Consider the following 16,826-nt stretch of genomic DNA (forward strand, 5'->3'; position numbering starts at 1 on the left):
ACACCTATCTGACAGATTTCTCTATTGTTGTCAGATTTGGAATGACACGTGAAATCAAGTGAGTTCAACAAACACAGATTTGGTACAGGGAGGCCAGGGGGTTGGGGGTGGGCACTGAGGTTGAACAGTATTTTTTTTTTTTTTTTTTTTTTATCAGGTACAGTCTGTCTTCACAGTATATCTAACATAAATCAAAACGGATCAGACAGCCATGGCGAAGGCCACAGATCCAGTTAAGAATAATGTATATTTTCAGGCTATCTATGTATCTGTATTGGGGGCTCTACTGTGCGGGTGACCTAAGCTGCACACACTCAGTGTCCCTTACTAAGCAGATTACCTCATCAAATCTGTGTCAGGATACATTTCTGCATGTCTAGTCATGCAAAGCAGTTAAAGGTCTAACTAAACTAAAGGTCACCTTTTGGTGAGAGCGTGAGAACGCATGAACAAAACATGCTATTATTGCAGATATGCAACCTGGATCGACTTAGCAACCACTGAGCCACTGCTGAAGTCATTAGTGTGCTACTGACATCTGCTGCACAAGTTAAGGTATGCAATGCATGCAGGCATATTTGCATAAAGTCGTATTTTCATTTGGATCTGTGAATTTAACATCGAAGACCAGATTACTAGCTGAGTTGAGATGTTAAACATGGCTGTTACAGAAAAGGGCTCTTTGAAAAGGAGATATTAAAAGACTGCTTCCTGTGTTTGGCATTTACCTTGGAATAAGGAACAGCATTGTGACTCACAGCTGTCAGACGTGTGGCATGGGAGCTGGTGACACGGTGTTGGAGGGGACCAGATGTTGCCTTCCTACCGTAGGGAATAAACTCCCTATCACTGACACTGCAGGTGGTGGGAAAAAGAGGGAGAGAAAAGGAGAAGAGAACGAGAGAGTGAGGAACAACGGCAAACAGGAAGCGCAGACCTTACAACACAATGCTCCCAGAGTTTCCTGCAGGCTCAGACAGATAAGGGCCACCATTTTGTTTACAGCTGTATTTTCACCCCCAAATGTTTCCCACTCTCTGAAGCCACATCACAATGCCTGCACAAATCTTTTGCACTACAGCTGTGGATATTGTAAGGTCAAAAAATTGCCAGTATAAAGATATTAATCCAGAGAACCTTTGCAAGCCCTTCAACCACAGCCTCATACTGCTGGCCACTGGTGCAACTGATTACTCTTGTGCCTTGCTAAAAGGCACATCAACTGAGATTGTTAAGGCAGTCAATGGTAAGCATTTTCCAGTCACTTTCCCCACACAGATTTTCCCAGAACTGGCACAAGAAAATGAAGAAAGTGAAACTGCACGCTTCTTCATAAATAAGGGATTTTTATTAGTAACAATGGATTGACGTAAAGATTCCCTTTCACTTTTTTTTAAGATCTGAAAACAATTTCTCAGTGCGTGTATATATGAACCCAGTCACCCTGGGAAAACACAGCTCAAAATGGAACTTGGCACATGAGCAATAGTGGATATTTCAGCAGTAACATGTCCAGCTGTTGACAGTCTAACAATGCCCCCTCAACTGCAGCCTTTAGCCTTTTCAAAGAAGAGTGATGCTGCCGTAGAGCACCTTCGGAAATTTTGAAAGTGGGAGTCAAACACACTGCAGTGATTCAACAAAGTGGAGTGGGAATGCCAAAATTTACAATGATAGGGTACCTGACTCACTTGCAGGACACATTAGTGCAGAGCATGGAAGCTGTATGTGCCAACAGCTGATGATGGGTTATGTTATGTTGTGTTTTTTTTTTTTTGTGTGTGTGTGTGTGTGTGTGTGTGTGTGTGTGTGTGTGTGTGTGTGTGTGTGTGTGTGTGTGTGTTATTATGTTATTTGTCAATCTAAGTGCATATTCAGTGCTGTGTAATGTTTTCATTTTCAGCCTTTGAGTTAAAAGTGGCTAGAAATGATCAAAACATCATGTCCAGTACATATTTTTCCACTTTATTTTCCCATTGCAGCACAAAGTAGCTCTATGCTGCCTGATTTTTGTATTAAATATAAATGACAGCCACCATCATCTATTTTTATAGCAGACTTAATTTTGCTTCTGACCAAATAAGCGTGAATGCGTTTACGGCTCTAAAGTGGGAGCTTAAGAGGGGCACTTGAAAGCCTCATAAAAGACGGGGCGCTCTGAACGGTGCGCTGGCCGATGCTGGATCAACACCTCCCTCTACAGTCCAAGATGAGTATAACAACAAATTACTGTATTAGCCCTGTGCCATAAAAGATAACTGGCCTGCTTGTTAGTGAGGACGCGTAAGCAACTGGAGCTCCATGATGATACTGAATTTATTTCTGCCAGTGTTCAAACGCCCTCCAGAGCCAATTAGAGTCCTATTATATTCTGTGCTCTGTTATCTGCTCTGTGATGTTTTTAATAGAGTTTCTGTTGCACATTTTTATGGTAGGCCAGCTGGATGGTATTAGACAATTTCTAAAAGATTTTGGTTTTTATGGCTATGTCGCTCTAAAAGTTATCTCAGGATAAGTATCAGTGAAGTCTGCACTAAATGCAGATTTCTGACCTGTCAAATTCATTCATTCATTCATTCGGTCTCGCAAATGACCAGCAACAACACTGAGGCCTGTTTAATTGTATAGGCCTAAGATACGTCCTTAACGATTGAGCACTCGTCCTGTAATATTCCTATAATCCCTATAGCGGTTTATATAGCATATTTATGGCATTTTATAAATTCCCTTTGAGCCTAATGTGCCAATAGTGTAATTACCGCACTCTTCACTATATTGCACAATTTCTAAAAGGATCTATAGTTTTGCTGTGAGCTAATTACTATGGGGGGAGTTAATAGGAAAAAAGAGGTCAAACGGTAAAGCCGTTTTAGTGGGAGTGACTATGTGAACGTACATCAGACGGAAACGACCATACCGTTCACTTGATTGGGCGCCTTTGTTCTTTCAAATCAGAGGTGTCCCTGTCCCTGCCACACTAACAGGGCCTCGGCGATAAGAGCCACACTGCAGGCTGGTAATTGCGGCTCTTGCACGGACCTCCATACAGCTGAAATAATGGAATAATTGAACATGGCACACCACGATAAAGCACGCAGCCTGAGGGAGCCACTGAGTTGTATGTTGATTGGGGATGGAGCTGTGGGCAAGACCAGCATGATTATAAGCTACATCTTCAATGGATATCCCAGTGAATACAGGCAAACGGCTTTTGATGTATTTACTGGTAAATGATCTTATCATTATTATGATCATTGCTATTTTATAGAGTTAACAGCATGCACTTTAATACAACTGATGTTTGCTCCCAATTAACTTCCAGGCCTGGTTCATGTGAATGGAATTCCAACTCGGATCAAATTATTGGATACTGCTGGGCAGGTAAATGTCCCACACCACCATGTGATTTTTTTTTTTTTAAATGAGTCCCTTTTTCTACAAATCGCTCTGTTTTCTTCTGTGACAGGAGGAGTTTGACCACATGCGCTCTCTCTGCTATGCCCATGTGGATGTCTTCATCCTCTGCTTCAGCATTGTCAACCCAGTGTCCTTTGTCAACATCACTTCCAAATGGATCCCACAGATCCGGGCCTGCAATCCCACGTCTCCCATTATCCTGGTTGGAACTCAGTCAGACCTTCGCCACAGTGCCAACACCCTAATTCATCTGGACCAGCTGAGAACCAAGCCAGTGCACTTCTCCCAGGCCCGGAGGCTGGCACACAGGATCAGGGCTCATGACTACGTGGAGTGTTCAGCACTGACACAGAAGAACCTCAAAGATGTGTTTGACTGTGCTATATTCGCTGCCATCAAGCACAGCACTGGCAAAGAATCCAAAGAACTTAACCTGCTTGATCGTATAAAGACTTTTTATAATGGTGGGTGGAAGAAACTATTTTGTTTCATATGACAAGGCATCAGTGAGTTGTTTTGACTCACATGGGCTTTCATGAAAATGCCTGTCAGTATGGACTGTGCTCTAAAGAAACTGGGATTAGAATAAATTAAAACCTGCACTGTCATCCTGTCTTGACATCATGTGAGAAATATGACAATCATCATCCGAAAGCTGCAGCATGCATGGTTGTCAGTGGCTACAGATGCTAATCTATTTGGCTTTACTTTTTTTAATGTTAGTTTTTGTTCATGTCAGCTTGTTTTTGTGTAAATTCAACCAAACAAAGCAATAATAAACAACAGCACAAAACACATTTATTTCTGTCAAATGTTTAGGTCAGTGGCTTCTCTGTGATTCAATGTTTTGTGAATTGTCTTGGTTAACTAACCAAATCCTGCAATGGGGTGGTCATGCTACTGGAAAAATGGAGGGAAAACCACAGAAGTGTTATTTCTACAGCACTCAGCAAAGAGACAAATGGTCACCTGCTGACACTCTGAAGAACTAGTTTACAAGACAAAAGGCATGTAAGTCAGCCTTCAGTTTGAAGGCATGTATTGTGAAGTATGTTTCCAATTACTTGTGAAACAGCCAATTGTTTCCCTCTCTCTTTTTTAACAAATACAGTGTGTAAAGAGCGCACTGTGGTGTCACATTTTACTGTAGTTAAAGTATAGTCTTGTAAGAAACCAATTAGTGCACTTCACACTGGAAGAAGTTGAACTATAGCAAAGCTGTCCTCAGGCGAAATGCGTTTGCTTAACTAAAGTTACTTAGAGAACATAGTTGTAACCACTCAACTGAGTGTCATCTTGAGTGGCCCATGTTTACTGAAACTTAAACAGGACCTGGATCTGCAGGTCACACATAATGAAAAATACCCTCATGAGAAATTGAAAGGAATGGCATCTTTGGTTTGGTATGCATGAATCTCTACCTAGGTGTCTTCCAGAAAATACAAGGGGATACATGCAACATGCAGGGTTTCTTGTAGGTAAGGGGAAAAAAACTATCATGCAACATCTTCTTTTAATATTTGTTAAAAAAAAAAAAAAAAAAAAATGTATTAATGCTTTTGATCAATCAGCATCTCATAAAGTCAAGTTTAGGGTTTCTGTAGTACATGGGAATTGTCTAGGCATGTCTTCACAGCAAGCAGGAGGAAGGACAGGGGGTGGAGTTATAGAGGGGGTTGGCTCAATTTCAGTGAGGAAGTGATGGTTAAAAAAAACATTTCTGTCTGTCTTTTAATGACCCACATTGTTTATAGTATATGCAGACAGCCACAACAAATGTATCAAAAAGCAGTTTAACGACTTGTCTCACTATACAAATATTCATTTACTTCAATTACCAGGCAGCAAACTTAATATTAAACTACTAGTTTAATATTGTAGCATGTCATGAAGCTCCTCCCCTGCTGTGTCTGTAGAACAGTGGATATTATATATGTGGTTTTGCTTATTTCTTGTCCATTTTTTTTTTTTTTTTTGGTAAACAAAGTCAGTGATGTAATATTGGCTGAGGTGAGGTTGGGGCAGTAGCACAGAGGTTACATAAGGAGCTTGTGACTGAAAGGTGACTGCTTTGAGTCCGCAGCCTGTAGAGAGCCCTTCCCTAAACAAACAGGACCGGCTGCCCTTGAGCCAGACCCTTTGACCCTGCTGTGGAGGAATGTGGCTGCACTGAACAGCTCCCAGGTGGGAATGTGCACAACTGCAAATCTAATCTAACAGCCAGGTTTTCCTGAATAAATAAATATTTAAGAAATACAATGCGTGCCTATGAAAAGCATATGGTGTTCAGAAATACATTGCACAGAGAAAACTGATATTTGTCCAGACCGGGACGTTGTGTCAAATGATCCGACTACAAGGCGATAATGTAGAACTACGTTTCCCGTCATGCATCCCGTTTGTACCCTCCCCTGACCCTGTGACTGAAAATAATCTGATCAGCTGATCTGACCTGGCAACAAAATAACGTAGCTAGAGAAATCTGCCAGGGAGGGGGCTGATGAACAAAACAATGACACTGCTCGGGAGGATATGAATGCAATAACACTTTTTAAGACTGTTTAAACGGAACTGTGCCAATTTGCCTTTTACCGTAGAAGGAGCCGCGGATGTCCGAGCGGCTGACATCGACTGACTCTTGTTATTGTTGATATGTTGTTATAGCCCAGCTGACTAACTGGAGGCTAGCTAGCTCGCTTGGAGCTATAGGAGCTGTTGGGACTTGCGGGCTTGTAATAATATTTATTCCTTCGGATTGTGTCAGACGAAACTAGCTGTAAGTATTCATGCTAGGATGCCAAATCCCGCACCGAGTTTGCCAGCGAGCTAACCTTACTGAGACTCAGTTTGCTAGCTAGCTTGTTGTTAGCGGATACGTTAACATTTGCACATACATTTTTTTTTTTCAGGGAGATTTCATTGTCTCTGGTGGTACTGGCGTATTGTTTGAGCAAGTGAATACTTTGATTTGCTAACCCGAGCAATGTTTTAAGCTTCACTTATACCGGCAGCTGCAGCAAATTGCTACCTTGTTTCACTAGCAGACAAAACACTTTGAGAAATCAGGTTAACTAGTTTAAGGAGACGGCTTACTCCACCTCATTTGCCCCACTGTGTATTTGCACTGAGTCTAATATTAGTAAAACTATGCTAAGTGTTTGGAGTTCATGCTGCTAAAAACTGATTTGATAAGCTGTGTGGATAATAGGGGTTTCTTGAAAGTGTTAGAGGTCACAGGGAGCACTGTCAACATGCAACTGTTGTAGGGTTTATTTTATTTTATTTTTTAACTTGATATAGTATTTGCCTTCAGTCATTCAGCGCCTCCTGTAAAGCACAATTTTAACAGTATTTGCGCATGTTGTGTGTTTTTCCCCCTTTTACTGCTATTGGAAACTGTTGGCGTTGTAGTCAAAGCTGTTCCAGTTAGCATTACACTTTGTTCAGTTTACCTTGTAGGAAACGATGAGTGGCCATGGCTCGTCCTCAGAAAAGGGTGTCAATACTAGTCTAATATGTCAGGAGAGTTATGCTTGTGGCGGCTCTGAGGAGGCTGCGTTTGAGTGTGATGAGTGTAAAAGTTTGCAGTGCATTCGCTGTGAGCTTGAGCTCCACAGTCAGGAGCGCCTGAAGAACCACGAGCGGGTTCAGATAGGTCCCGGCCATGTCCCGTACTGTGACAACTGCAAAGGAGGCAATGGAGCCCCAGACGGTGTCAAGCGGCATAGGTCTGTCGTCCGCTGCCAGAACTGCAAAGTTAACTTGTGTCAGGACTGTCAAAAACGCACCCACAGTGGAGGTAACAAGAAGAAACACCAGCTCACCTCCTATCCTCCACCCCCCAAACCTGCTGAGATCGACTCCGTGCAGCCTGCTGTCCAAACAGCCGATGAGACCAAAGCTCAGAGAGCAAAACTCCTGGAGAAGGTGTCCAGTTTTCTACTCGTTGATGAGAATGAGGAAATGCAGGTGAGCGGCACAAAAATGTTTAGGTACACAACTATAAAAACAAATCCACTGGATGGAATCTTTGGCAAATCTGTTTGAATATATTGTTATGACTAATAAATAATCATTCTTCCAAAGATAAAAGATGAAGCCACATTCATGAAGAAGCTGAATTGTGAGCCTGACCGCCTGCTGAAGGTGGTGTCCATCTTCGGCAACACAGGAGAGGGAAAGTCCCACACCCTGAACCACACGTTCTTCATGGGCCGGGAGGTGTTCAAGACCTCTCCCACCCAGGAGTCCTGCACTGTAGGGGTGTGGGCGGCGTTTGACCCCATCCATAAAGTGGTGGTCATCGACACGGAGGGGCTGCTCGGGAACAGTTCCAAACAGGGCCAGAGAACCCGTCTCTTGCTCAAGGTGCTTGCCATCTCCGACCTCATCATTTACCGCACCCATTCTGACCGTCTCCATGACGACCTCTTCAAATTCCTTGGGGACGCCTCGGACGCCTATTTGAAGCATTTCACCAAGGAGCTGAAAGCCACAACGGCCCGCTGCGGCCTGGACGTCCCGCTGTCCACCTTGGGACCTGCAGTGATTATCTTCCATGAAACAGTTCACACTAAGTTGCTTGGCTCAGGTAAGTGTGTGTGTGACTGGATGCAGACTGGATGCAGCATAATCACTTTGATTAATACACTTTAATTATCAAATTCTACCTTGTTAATTGTTTAAGACTCCTAGGCCTGCACATGTACCATACATTGCTGTCCTAACACCATGGGTATAGGTGTGTGTCAGCAGTTAGGACAAAAGGCTTCATTTTTGAAGTAACCTAGGGCTAACCTTCACCAATAATTATGGGTTTAGTGAGGACCACACCTAAAAGTGTGACTTTGGCGAGTTTTTGACATGTTCTACAACATCAGTGGTAGATGTTGCAATTCCAACTTGTTGTGAAACAAGTATATACTACCTTTTGGGCAAGGAAAATGTAGGCTCATGGTTAAACAGCATTTTTTGCCACTTTCAAAGCTCAAAGTTTTTTTCTTTTAATGGGCAGAATATAGAGTAATTTTCTATTAAATATGGCTATCACAATTTGAGGGCAATTTTGTTATATTGGGTTACACTGAAGCCCACAAGTCTGAGAGTGCTGTATCCGATTTTGTGGTCATGCCATCGATTTGTTAATAAGCTCAAGATCTGAGAATATGTGGCCCGTATTTTTACTACGCTGTCTGTTGACCACTCCATCTGTCTCTTGTTTCAGGTAAGTCATCTGAGTCAGTAGATCGGCTGCTATTGGAGCGCTTCAGGAAGCTGGGCCGTTTCCCAGAGGCCTTCAGCTCTGTCCAGTACCGGGGCACACAGACCCTCAGCCCCCCTACTGACTTTCGTGGCCTGCAGAACAACTTGGAGCAGCTCCTTGATAACAACGCCACCCGCTCCCCTCGTACCCCTGTGGTCATCTTCAAAGCCCTGCAGGTAAGGCTGGAAAACTGACTGGTGTCCAAACTGTTTCATACTGGGTAAATGTTGTTGTAAAGCCAACATTAGAGAGTCTCTGATTTGAACTGATTCAGTATTAAAACGGATACCTGGAGTATGAGGGTATAACACTGAAGTATATGAAGTTTATGCTGTATGAAATGCAGGTATTTTGTTTATATCCCATATACCTGTGTATGATGAACAGATAAAGTTTGCATTCATTTTGTCCTCTGCTGTTCTTGTATAGTCTGGGTCTGTCGTTGATGTTGTTTCTTTTCCTGCAGGCCCTCAGTGAGCGCTTCAATGGGGAAATTGCAGATGAGCTTGTAGCCCACAGCTGCTTCTTCCCCGATGAGTACTTTACTTGCTCAAGCCTCTGCCTTGGTTGTGGGTCAGTACCTTTTTGTCTGTCTTTTTCCTAGGTCTCTACATGGCTGTCTTTTTTTTTTTTTTACTGTCTCTTGCTTTTTAACTTGATTTAACATACTGTCTTCCAGATCTGGCTGCAAGAACAGCATGAACCATTTAGGAGAAGGGGTGTGCCATGAGGCCAAGCATCGTTGCCGTTATTCTGCTCAGTATGATAATCGCATTTACACCTGCAAGGTAAGATGGTGACTCACCTCTTTAGTCTAGTTTTGCTTGAACTGCAGGCCTGTGTCACAAAGACAGGGTCAAGCTTTCACTCTGTAACACTGACACTGTTTTCATCCTTGACTGCTGACCCTGAAGTTGAAGTCATTGTCTGTCCTGTCACTCTAGGCTTGTTATGAAGCAGGGAAGGAAGTGATAGTTGTTCCTAAGACCTCAGCTTCCTCGGATTCACCATGGATGGGCCTTGCCAAATACGCCTGGTCTGGGTGAGCAGCAGGGGAATGACCGGAAAGGTCGTATGTAATGGGACAGTTTAGGGTTGTGTTACTTTTACGCACCCTAATTTTAGCACCGGTGCTCTACACCCTGAGCTAAAATCAATATTTCCACTCCAAATATCCTAGTTAGCTCACAGCAAGTTATGTTTCAGATCCAAATTGTATATTTCTGTATGTGCAGATATGTTATTGAGTGTCCCAACTGTGGAGTGATCTATCGAAGTCGACAGTATTGGTATGGGAACCAGGACCCTGTGGATACCGTTGTCCGCACTGAGATCCAGCATATATGGCCTGGAGTAAGGGAACCATCTTGTCAATTAAATTGTCTAAACTAAAGCTGTATTTGATTTATTACTCATAATTATGCAGAATTAAACATATGAGCAAGTATTTGCTTTTGTGTGTAATAAATTCAGTGTCTGCTTCCTGCAGTCTGACGGCTTTTTGAAGGACAATAGCAATGCAGCACAGCGCCTTTTGGATGGAGTCAACTTGGTGGCCCAATCTGTGTCAGAGCTCAGTGTCAAGCCTGCCAAGGCCGTCACCTCTTGGCTGACAGATCAGATCGCCCCAGCCTACTGGAAACCCAACTCCCTCATCATGGTGAGTGACACACGCAGCCCCAGCCAGAGCCTCCCGTCATCAACAGCCGAGTCAACACTTTCCTGTCCAGAGACATGTTTACTGTCTATCCCTGGTGTTCAGCGCCTATTATACAACCTGTTTTGGCAGGTCATAGGAAAAAACTCAGATAGACTCAAATTGTCTCTGCTTCTTTCCAGACCTTGGCCAATAACAGCTTCTCTTGTGATTGCTGTTTTTCTCTTGCACAAGGCGTGCCATAAATGTCACGCAGTCTTCCAGGACAACGACACCAAGCATCACTGCCGTGCCTGTGGGGAGGGCTTCTGCGATGGCTGCTCTTCCAGAACCACACCTGTCCCAGAGAGAGGCTGGGGTCTTGCCCCTGTTAGGGTCTGTGATGTCTGTTTCGAGCAGAGAGCTTCACATGCAGGTACACACACGCTACCTCTTTGAACCAGCCTTCTGCTGCCGTGTCAAAAACCCTGCATTTCTTCTGTGTTTATATATTTAATGTTTGTTTGAGCTGTGGCTTTAGCAAGGTTTTTTTTTTTTTTTTTTGTCTGTGCAGAGCTGCTTGAGGCGGAGCTTGAGGAAGAAGAAGGCGGGACCCTAGCCAGGAAGGTTGGGGAGGCGGTGACCAACACTCTAGGGGCTGTGGTTACTGCTATTGACATCCCACTTGGTAAGTGTTGCCCAAAACAAGGCCCAAAGAGGATTATTATGTAATAGGAACCAATGATCTAGTAATTGTGTGTGTGAACACATTGCCCTCTGGTGGTAGAGGTGGACTGTGCTTGTTTACAGTAAGAAAGAATCCAAATTATTTTAAATAGTGGGGGGGATCTTATTTCTAGTTTGCACTCTCAAAGCTGTTATGCAGGAGTCCAGCCAGCAAGACCATATAGGGAATATGGGGTGGCCTAGTGGCCTAGTGGTAAGAGAGCCTGTCCCACTACTGAAAGCTCACAGGTCTCTGCAACAGCCGGTGTGTTCATCGACAGACGTGTCCTTGAGCAAGACGCTAATTTCCTATCTGCTCAGTCACTGTAAGCAATGTACATATCAAACATTTTGCCCGGAGGTATCTGATCTCTCATGTTGCTCTATTATATTCACTCCAGGCCGAATCAGTTATGAGTGACTCGTCTGGAAATGATTTGGATTCAAACAGAAGTTGTTTTTGACCCTGCCCAATGGGTGCTATTGTTTATTGATATTATTTGTTGGATTCTGATGAGTAATATTAGAAAAATGACCTGTCTTTGTCTGATTCACAAAGCAGGTGTTCAAATACAGAATTTGCATTTGCCGGTAGTTTGCTCTCTTCACCAGTATAAATGTTTATAGCCTTGCAAATTGACAGACGTGCTGGTATTAAACTCAAAACTGTCATAGGTTATATATATGTTTAGGACAATTCTGTGCCAGTACTTTTATGCAGAAGTATTCTGCTACCTAATTTTTAACATTGAAACAGACCTCCAGTTCTTGCATTTACTGCTCAGTTCAAAAGCAAGTGAGGTTACCGGTTTCCCTGTGTGTTTGCTCAGCGTTTCCCTAAAACCTACAAACTTCATTTTGTTTTGCAGTGGCTGCCTGAGGAGGCCATTTTGATTTCAGCACAGTGGATTCAGTCACTTCTAACACTGTCTGTAACAGTGTCTAGAATGTGATCTTGTCCACTTTGCACGCAGAGACTACCAGTTTTTATAGCAGCCCCTACAATGATGGCAATTGACCCTCATTTTTATGTTAAGATTACTCTGTATTTAACAACCAATGGCCCATACAAAATATATTAGCCCTCTGTTTTAATACTCCCTCTTTGGCTGGCACCTCATTCTGTCGTATTAACTGCTGCCTGTGGTCTATTACAGAAATAAGTTGGAATTAGGTGAAATGTCATTTCTAAATTTTAGGCCTTAATATGTAGACTATTTATATCTACGGCTGGTTTATTAACCAATGCACATAATCTGAAATAACTAACTCTTGTGTTATTTTTGGATGAGCATGGAGGTAGAAATCTAGCTTTGAGTTCAAGGAAAGAGCAGTGGGTGAGAGCAGGTATGTCACTGGAGCTACCGGGAGGGCTCCTTTCATCACAATGAATTAGGTCTGTAATATGTGGCTAATGGTTTCAAGATGAGGCTTAAGGGACAGCTGACACTTCTGGCTTGAAATGGCCCACTCAATAATTGAGACACAAAAACGCAGTAACAATCAATGGCTTGAGACATGGTCAATTCTGCTGGTGTGACCACTGTTTTATTGTTTTAAGCCTAATATATCCTACTTAATAAAAAAAAAAAAAAAAGTAAAAGTGACAGTGACTAACTCTGGGATACATGGGTATATTTTCATAAGATGCAATCAAATGTGCATCACATGTCACTTTTTAAAATCTGTCTGAATCATATTTGGAAGACTTCAGATACCTCTTTTTAATCCAACATTTTATTTGTGTATGATCTTTATATTATTTTACCAGTAAATGCAGGCTTACAGCAGCCTGTTATAGATGTCTAATAGATCTGGCTGGAATTTTTAATGGAGGAGGAAACCTTAAATTAAATGTTTTCAGCTGTTAATGTTGAGGGCAATTTTTTTGACGAAAACAGTTCATGACAGTAAGTGACAATACATGGCATAACGTTGTCTCCCTGTCTTTCCAATTGTGCAAATATCAGCTTTTTGACACCAACTAGCAGTGGGGAAAAAAACTCATGAAATGATGACATGTTAGTGGATAATCCACACCCTTCACCATCACCATTTTACTGCCATCCAAGTTGTATGTAAGGTGCATATGAATCCAACATTTTACTATTACTGTTAATAAAGCATCTGCTACATAGTAAAGTTTAATGTGACTGATGCATCACATGAAATGATGTTCACCAGGGCGTTTGTGACAGTCCCATACAGCGGTCTTATGGCTCATGTGTAACAACTGTCCCTTACATCATAGCTCTGCAAAAACATTTTAACAAGTCTATTAATCTAGTATTTGAGTCTTGAAGTCTTATTTTCTTGAAACTAGTGGAAAAATGGCAGTGAGATCATACGTTTCCACTGCAAATCATCTTGCTCAGAGAGTCATTTTCTTAAAAGAAGTAGAGTGAGCTGTTTTACTTGACTTTGCTTCAAGACACATTGACACATTATCTTGACAACTTAAGGTGCTCTGGAATGGAGTTGCATTACCTCACCCCACTAGCAGAATATATGCCTGTTTTAAAAGAATATTCCAAAGTTTTGGGCAAAATACCCTTTTCCCAACTTGCCCAGATTGAGACAAGATGCTCGATACCATTTTCACTTCAGTACATCCAGTGGTTTGGTTCCTATGGCTAGCAAACATGTTAGCTTAGCATAAAGACTTGAAGTCAATGGGAGTCATTAGCCTTGCTCTGTGAAACTGAAAAAATAAACCTTACAGCAACTCCGAAGATGTCTTTTTTTTTTTTTACACAATATATTGTGTATTTGAAAGGCACATCTTGAAACTTAAAGAAACAAACAAGAGTTGTTTTAGTATAAGTTAATTTGTGCTGGATCTTCCGCTACATTCAGCGGTGTGCAGATCACTGTGATAGATGAAATTATAAATGTGTTCAACAGTTACACTTCCACCATCTAACTTCTCCTAATACAACAAAAAAAATCCAAAATGTGTGTTTCAAATACACATGATACACTGTGTAAATAAGACAGCTTCAGAGTTGCTGTAACGTTTATTTTTTTTTTTCCATTTTAAGGGAGCTTGGGTCATGACTCTCACAGACTTCAAGTCTATATGCTAAGTTACCAGGAAAAGCCTACCCATAGGAACCAAACCACTGGACATATGAAGTCAGAAAAAGGGTATTTTTGCCCAAAACATTGGAGTATTCCTTTAAGACAAATAAGACATAAAAACTGAATGAGGGACTAAATGATTTGGTATGATGGAGGTTGCTTCTGCTGCTACAAGCCCTCCTCTCACACTATGTGGTGTAAACGGCCCCTTAATACCTTATTGCCGTGACCAGTAGGTGACTGTGTGTGCATGTATTTGTGTGTGTCGTGTGTTCTTGTTTAGGCCTGGTGAAAGATGCTGCCCGTCCTGCCTATTGGGTGCCTGACCAGGATATCTTGTCCTGCCACAACTGCCAGCGCGAGTTCACTGCCAAGCTGTCCAAGCACCACTGCCGCGCCTGTGGACAAGGTGTGTGCGACGACTGCTCGCCGGAACGCCGGCCGGTTCCTTCGCGGGGCTGGGACCACCCCGTGCGCGTGTGCACCAGCTGCAACCAGAAACCCGGAGACCTTTAACAGGGACGGCGTTCCTTCCTCAGAGCACCAGAGAGAACCACTCACTCACTCAGCCCACAATCCACTACCGCTATACCTCTGTTACTTCAAATGGTTCTGTCCCGTGTCTGTGGCGAGGAGGTTTTTAGTAAACTATAGGACATTTAGCAGATTTGGGATTTCAGAGTTCACGTGGCCTTGTAGAACAGCCAGAACATATGTGTTACTTGACTGAGTGTGAAAACTGTATTTCCACTCCAACTATTGACAGAGTGAATATTTTGCTTCTCACTGACACAAATCACTACTTTTATGTTGAATAAGGCTGATGAAATATTTTTCTACTATGGGGTTAAAAAAAGAAAAAAAATGTATCACTTAAAGAGTATTAGTTAGTTGAGAACCCTGCGGGGTTGGTCTGATTAGTATTAAGTAATTCATATTATTGAGCATTGTATTGCTGATGTTGTATGTGTAATGTTAAGGGGATTTTTTTAATCCATGCAGATACAACCGTGGGTTCCATTGCATGCCCTGTTGCAACTTTTTAGTTTTTGCACTAAGCCTTTTCCAGCTGTAAAAAGCTGTTGCTTACCATGGCCAAAAACCAGATGTCCAGTTAATCGGTTAGTGAGCATCACACTGATTTGAAATCTTTTGTTCAGATTGTGGATATCTGGTGTGCCAAAAATCATTCAGGTTACTGTGTCTGTGCTGGTATAGCTTGTATATGTTACCAAGCAGTTGTGGTTGTATGAGGACATAAAACTATGTTAGAGGAGCGTACATTTGATGTGTGGGGAAATTACTTATGTATTGAGGATGAAAAATGAAAAAAAAAAAAAAAAAAAGACTTGGTAGCACTCTGGCACGCATGACAGTCTTTGAGATCCATGGCCTTTTTGTCATTCAGAGGATGGTCTCTGAAAACTAATGTTAAACCTCACTCTCTCATATACTGAGTGGCATTTTGTTGTGTGTATGCTATCAAGTGTATCTGTTTCATGTCCCACATTTTGCTTGTCACATACTTTGATTTTCAATTGTTAACCAGTATTGACAGTCGATCTCTGCTGCAGTGTATGGATTTTTTTTTTTTTTTTTTTTTTTGAGCTGAGGAATATACAAATTCTTCTCCAAACCAGTTTTACTAATCACATTCATGCCTCGAGGTCTCTGCAAACCCAGGCTACGAGTCTAGGATTTCTAAGATGAACACATGATTGGTTCATGTAGCTCTCCGTTACAGTTTGTCTTTGCATTGTCTTTCATCCATTATTGAAAGTTGTTATGTATTTTTTTTTTTTTTTTTTTTACAGGTTCTTGTATTATTTTGTGTGATATTAATTAGTTATAGTGTAGCTATTTATATTGATTTATGTAGTGACCATAAGTGAGCCATCCCTTACCTCCATGTTTTTGTTTTAACCAGTCATATTCACATCCTGTGTAATTCAACATGAGTAAAACCTAAACTAAAACTCAGCCTAAATGTTGAACGGTATTCAGTGACTGAAAGCTTTAACTAATGTATTTTTTTTTTTTTTTGGACAAAATCTCTTGTGTCATAAATAATTTTATTCACTGAATATATACGATTTGTTCCATCTGGAATTGTTACAAAGCACATGGAGATGCCTTTACAACGACGCTTGCTTTTTATTTTAAAAAGTGGAAACATGGTCTTTGTCGATTGTAAGCCTTGTAGATAAAGTTATTTTCACTTTGCTCCAATTTGGAACTTTTGGCCGTGATGTCTTGGGAAGATGATGTATCTGCCTTGTCTCAAAATAGGTTGATCTATCTGAATGTTGCGTCACACAAGCCCTCCCCTGAGATGCTAATATTGCACAGGATAGAGCAGGAAATAGATCATGTCAGATGTCATATGCTGAAGTTCATTCCCCTGCAGGTTTTTTGTGGAGTCTGTTGTTTCAGATATCCTTTGTGGTGCTTGAGAGACTGTGGCTGACTTGTCCATGTTGGATGGGATTGGGTGCCATCATCAACACTCCTTGCCTACTGCATAGACTCAAGATTATGCCAGAATTATTGATCTGTTTTGAAACTGTTAACTTGACAATGAACTTACTGCAGTGATGTCTGGATACTTGCTGAACTGGTGGAAGAACTGTACAAGATTAAAATCATATCAGCTCTTGTCTGTCAAAACATGAATGTGGAATTGCCTTCCTATCTGATGTTTGT

The 16,826-nt window shown here is 41.8% G+C and overlaps 2 protein-coding genes across 2 annotated transcripts; both read left to right on the plus strand.

Moving 5' to 3' along the window:
• The first annotated feature begins 2,952 nt into the window (after positions 1 to 2,952).
• Positions 2,953 to 4,195, plus strand: LOC115354387 (rho-related GTP-binding protein RhoV-like). The gene is made up of 3 exons (XM_030044767.1): positions 2,953 to 3,226; positions 3,323 to 3,381; positions 3,467 to 4,195. Exons 1-3 carry the CDS (start codon positions 3,073 to 3,075, stop codon positions 3,911 to 3,913), a joined length of 660 nt encoding a protein of 219 aa, XP_029900627.1. The 5' UTR covers positions 2,953 to 3,072; the 3' UTR covers positions 3,914 to 4,195.
• Positions 4,196 to 5,896: 1,701 nt separating this feature from the next.
• LOC115354198 (zinc finger FYVE domain-containing protein 1-like) lies at positions 5,897 to 16,796 on the plus strand. The gene is made up of 11 exons (XM_030044452.1): positions 5,897 to 7,386; positions 7,504 to 8,008; positions 8,642 to 8,856; positions 9,147 to 9,253; positions 9,360 to 9,468; positions 9,625 to 9,722; positions 9,916 to 10,033; positions 10,170 to 10,340; positions 10,572 to 10,752; positions 10,891 to 11,004; positions 14,407 to 16,796. The coding sequence occupies exons 1-11, from the start codon at positions 6,883 to 6,885 to the stop codon at positions 14,637 to 14,639; spliced, it is 2,355 nt and encodes a 784-aa protein (XP_029900312.1). The 5' UTR covers positions 5,897 to 6,882; the 3' UTR covers positions 14,640 to 16,796.
• Positions 16,797 to 16,826: the final 30 nt, after the last annotated feature.

Source organism: Myripristis murdjan, chromosome 22, assembly GCF_902150065.1.
Source record: "Myripristis murdjan chromosome 22, fMyrMur1.1, whole genome shotgun sequence".
NCBI classification, from domain to species: domain Eukaryota; kingdom Metazoa; phylum Chordata; class Actinopteri; order Holocentriformes; family Holocentridae; genus Myripristis; species Myripristis murdjan.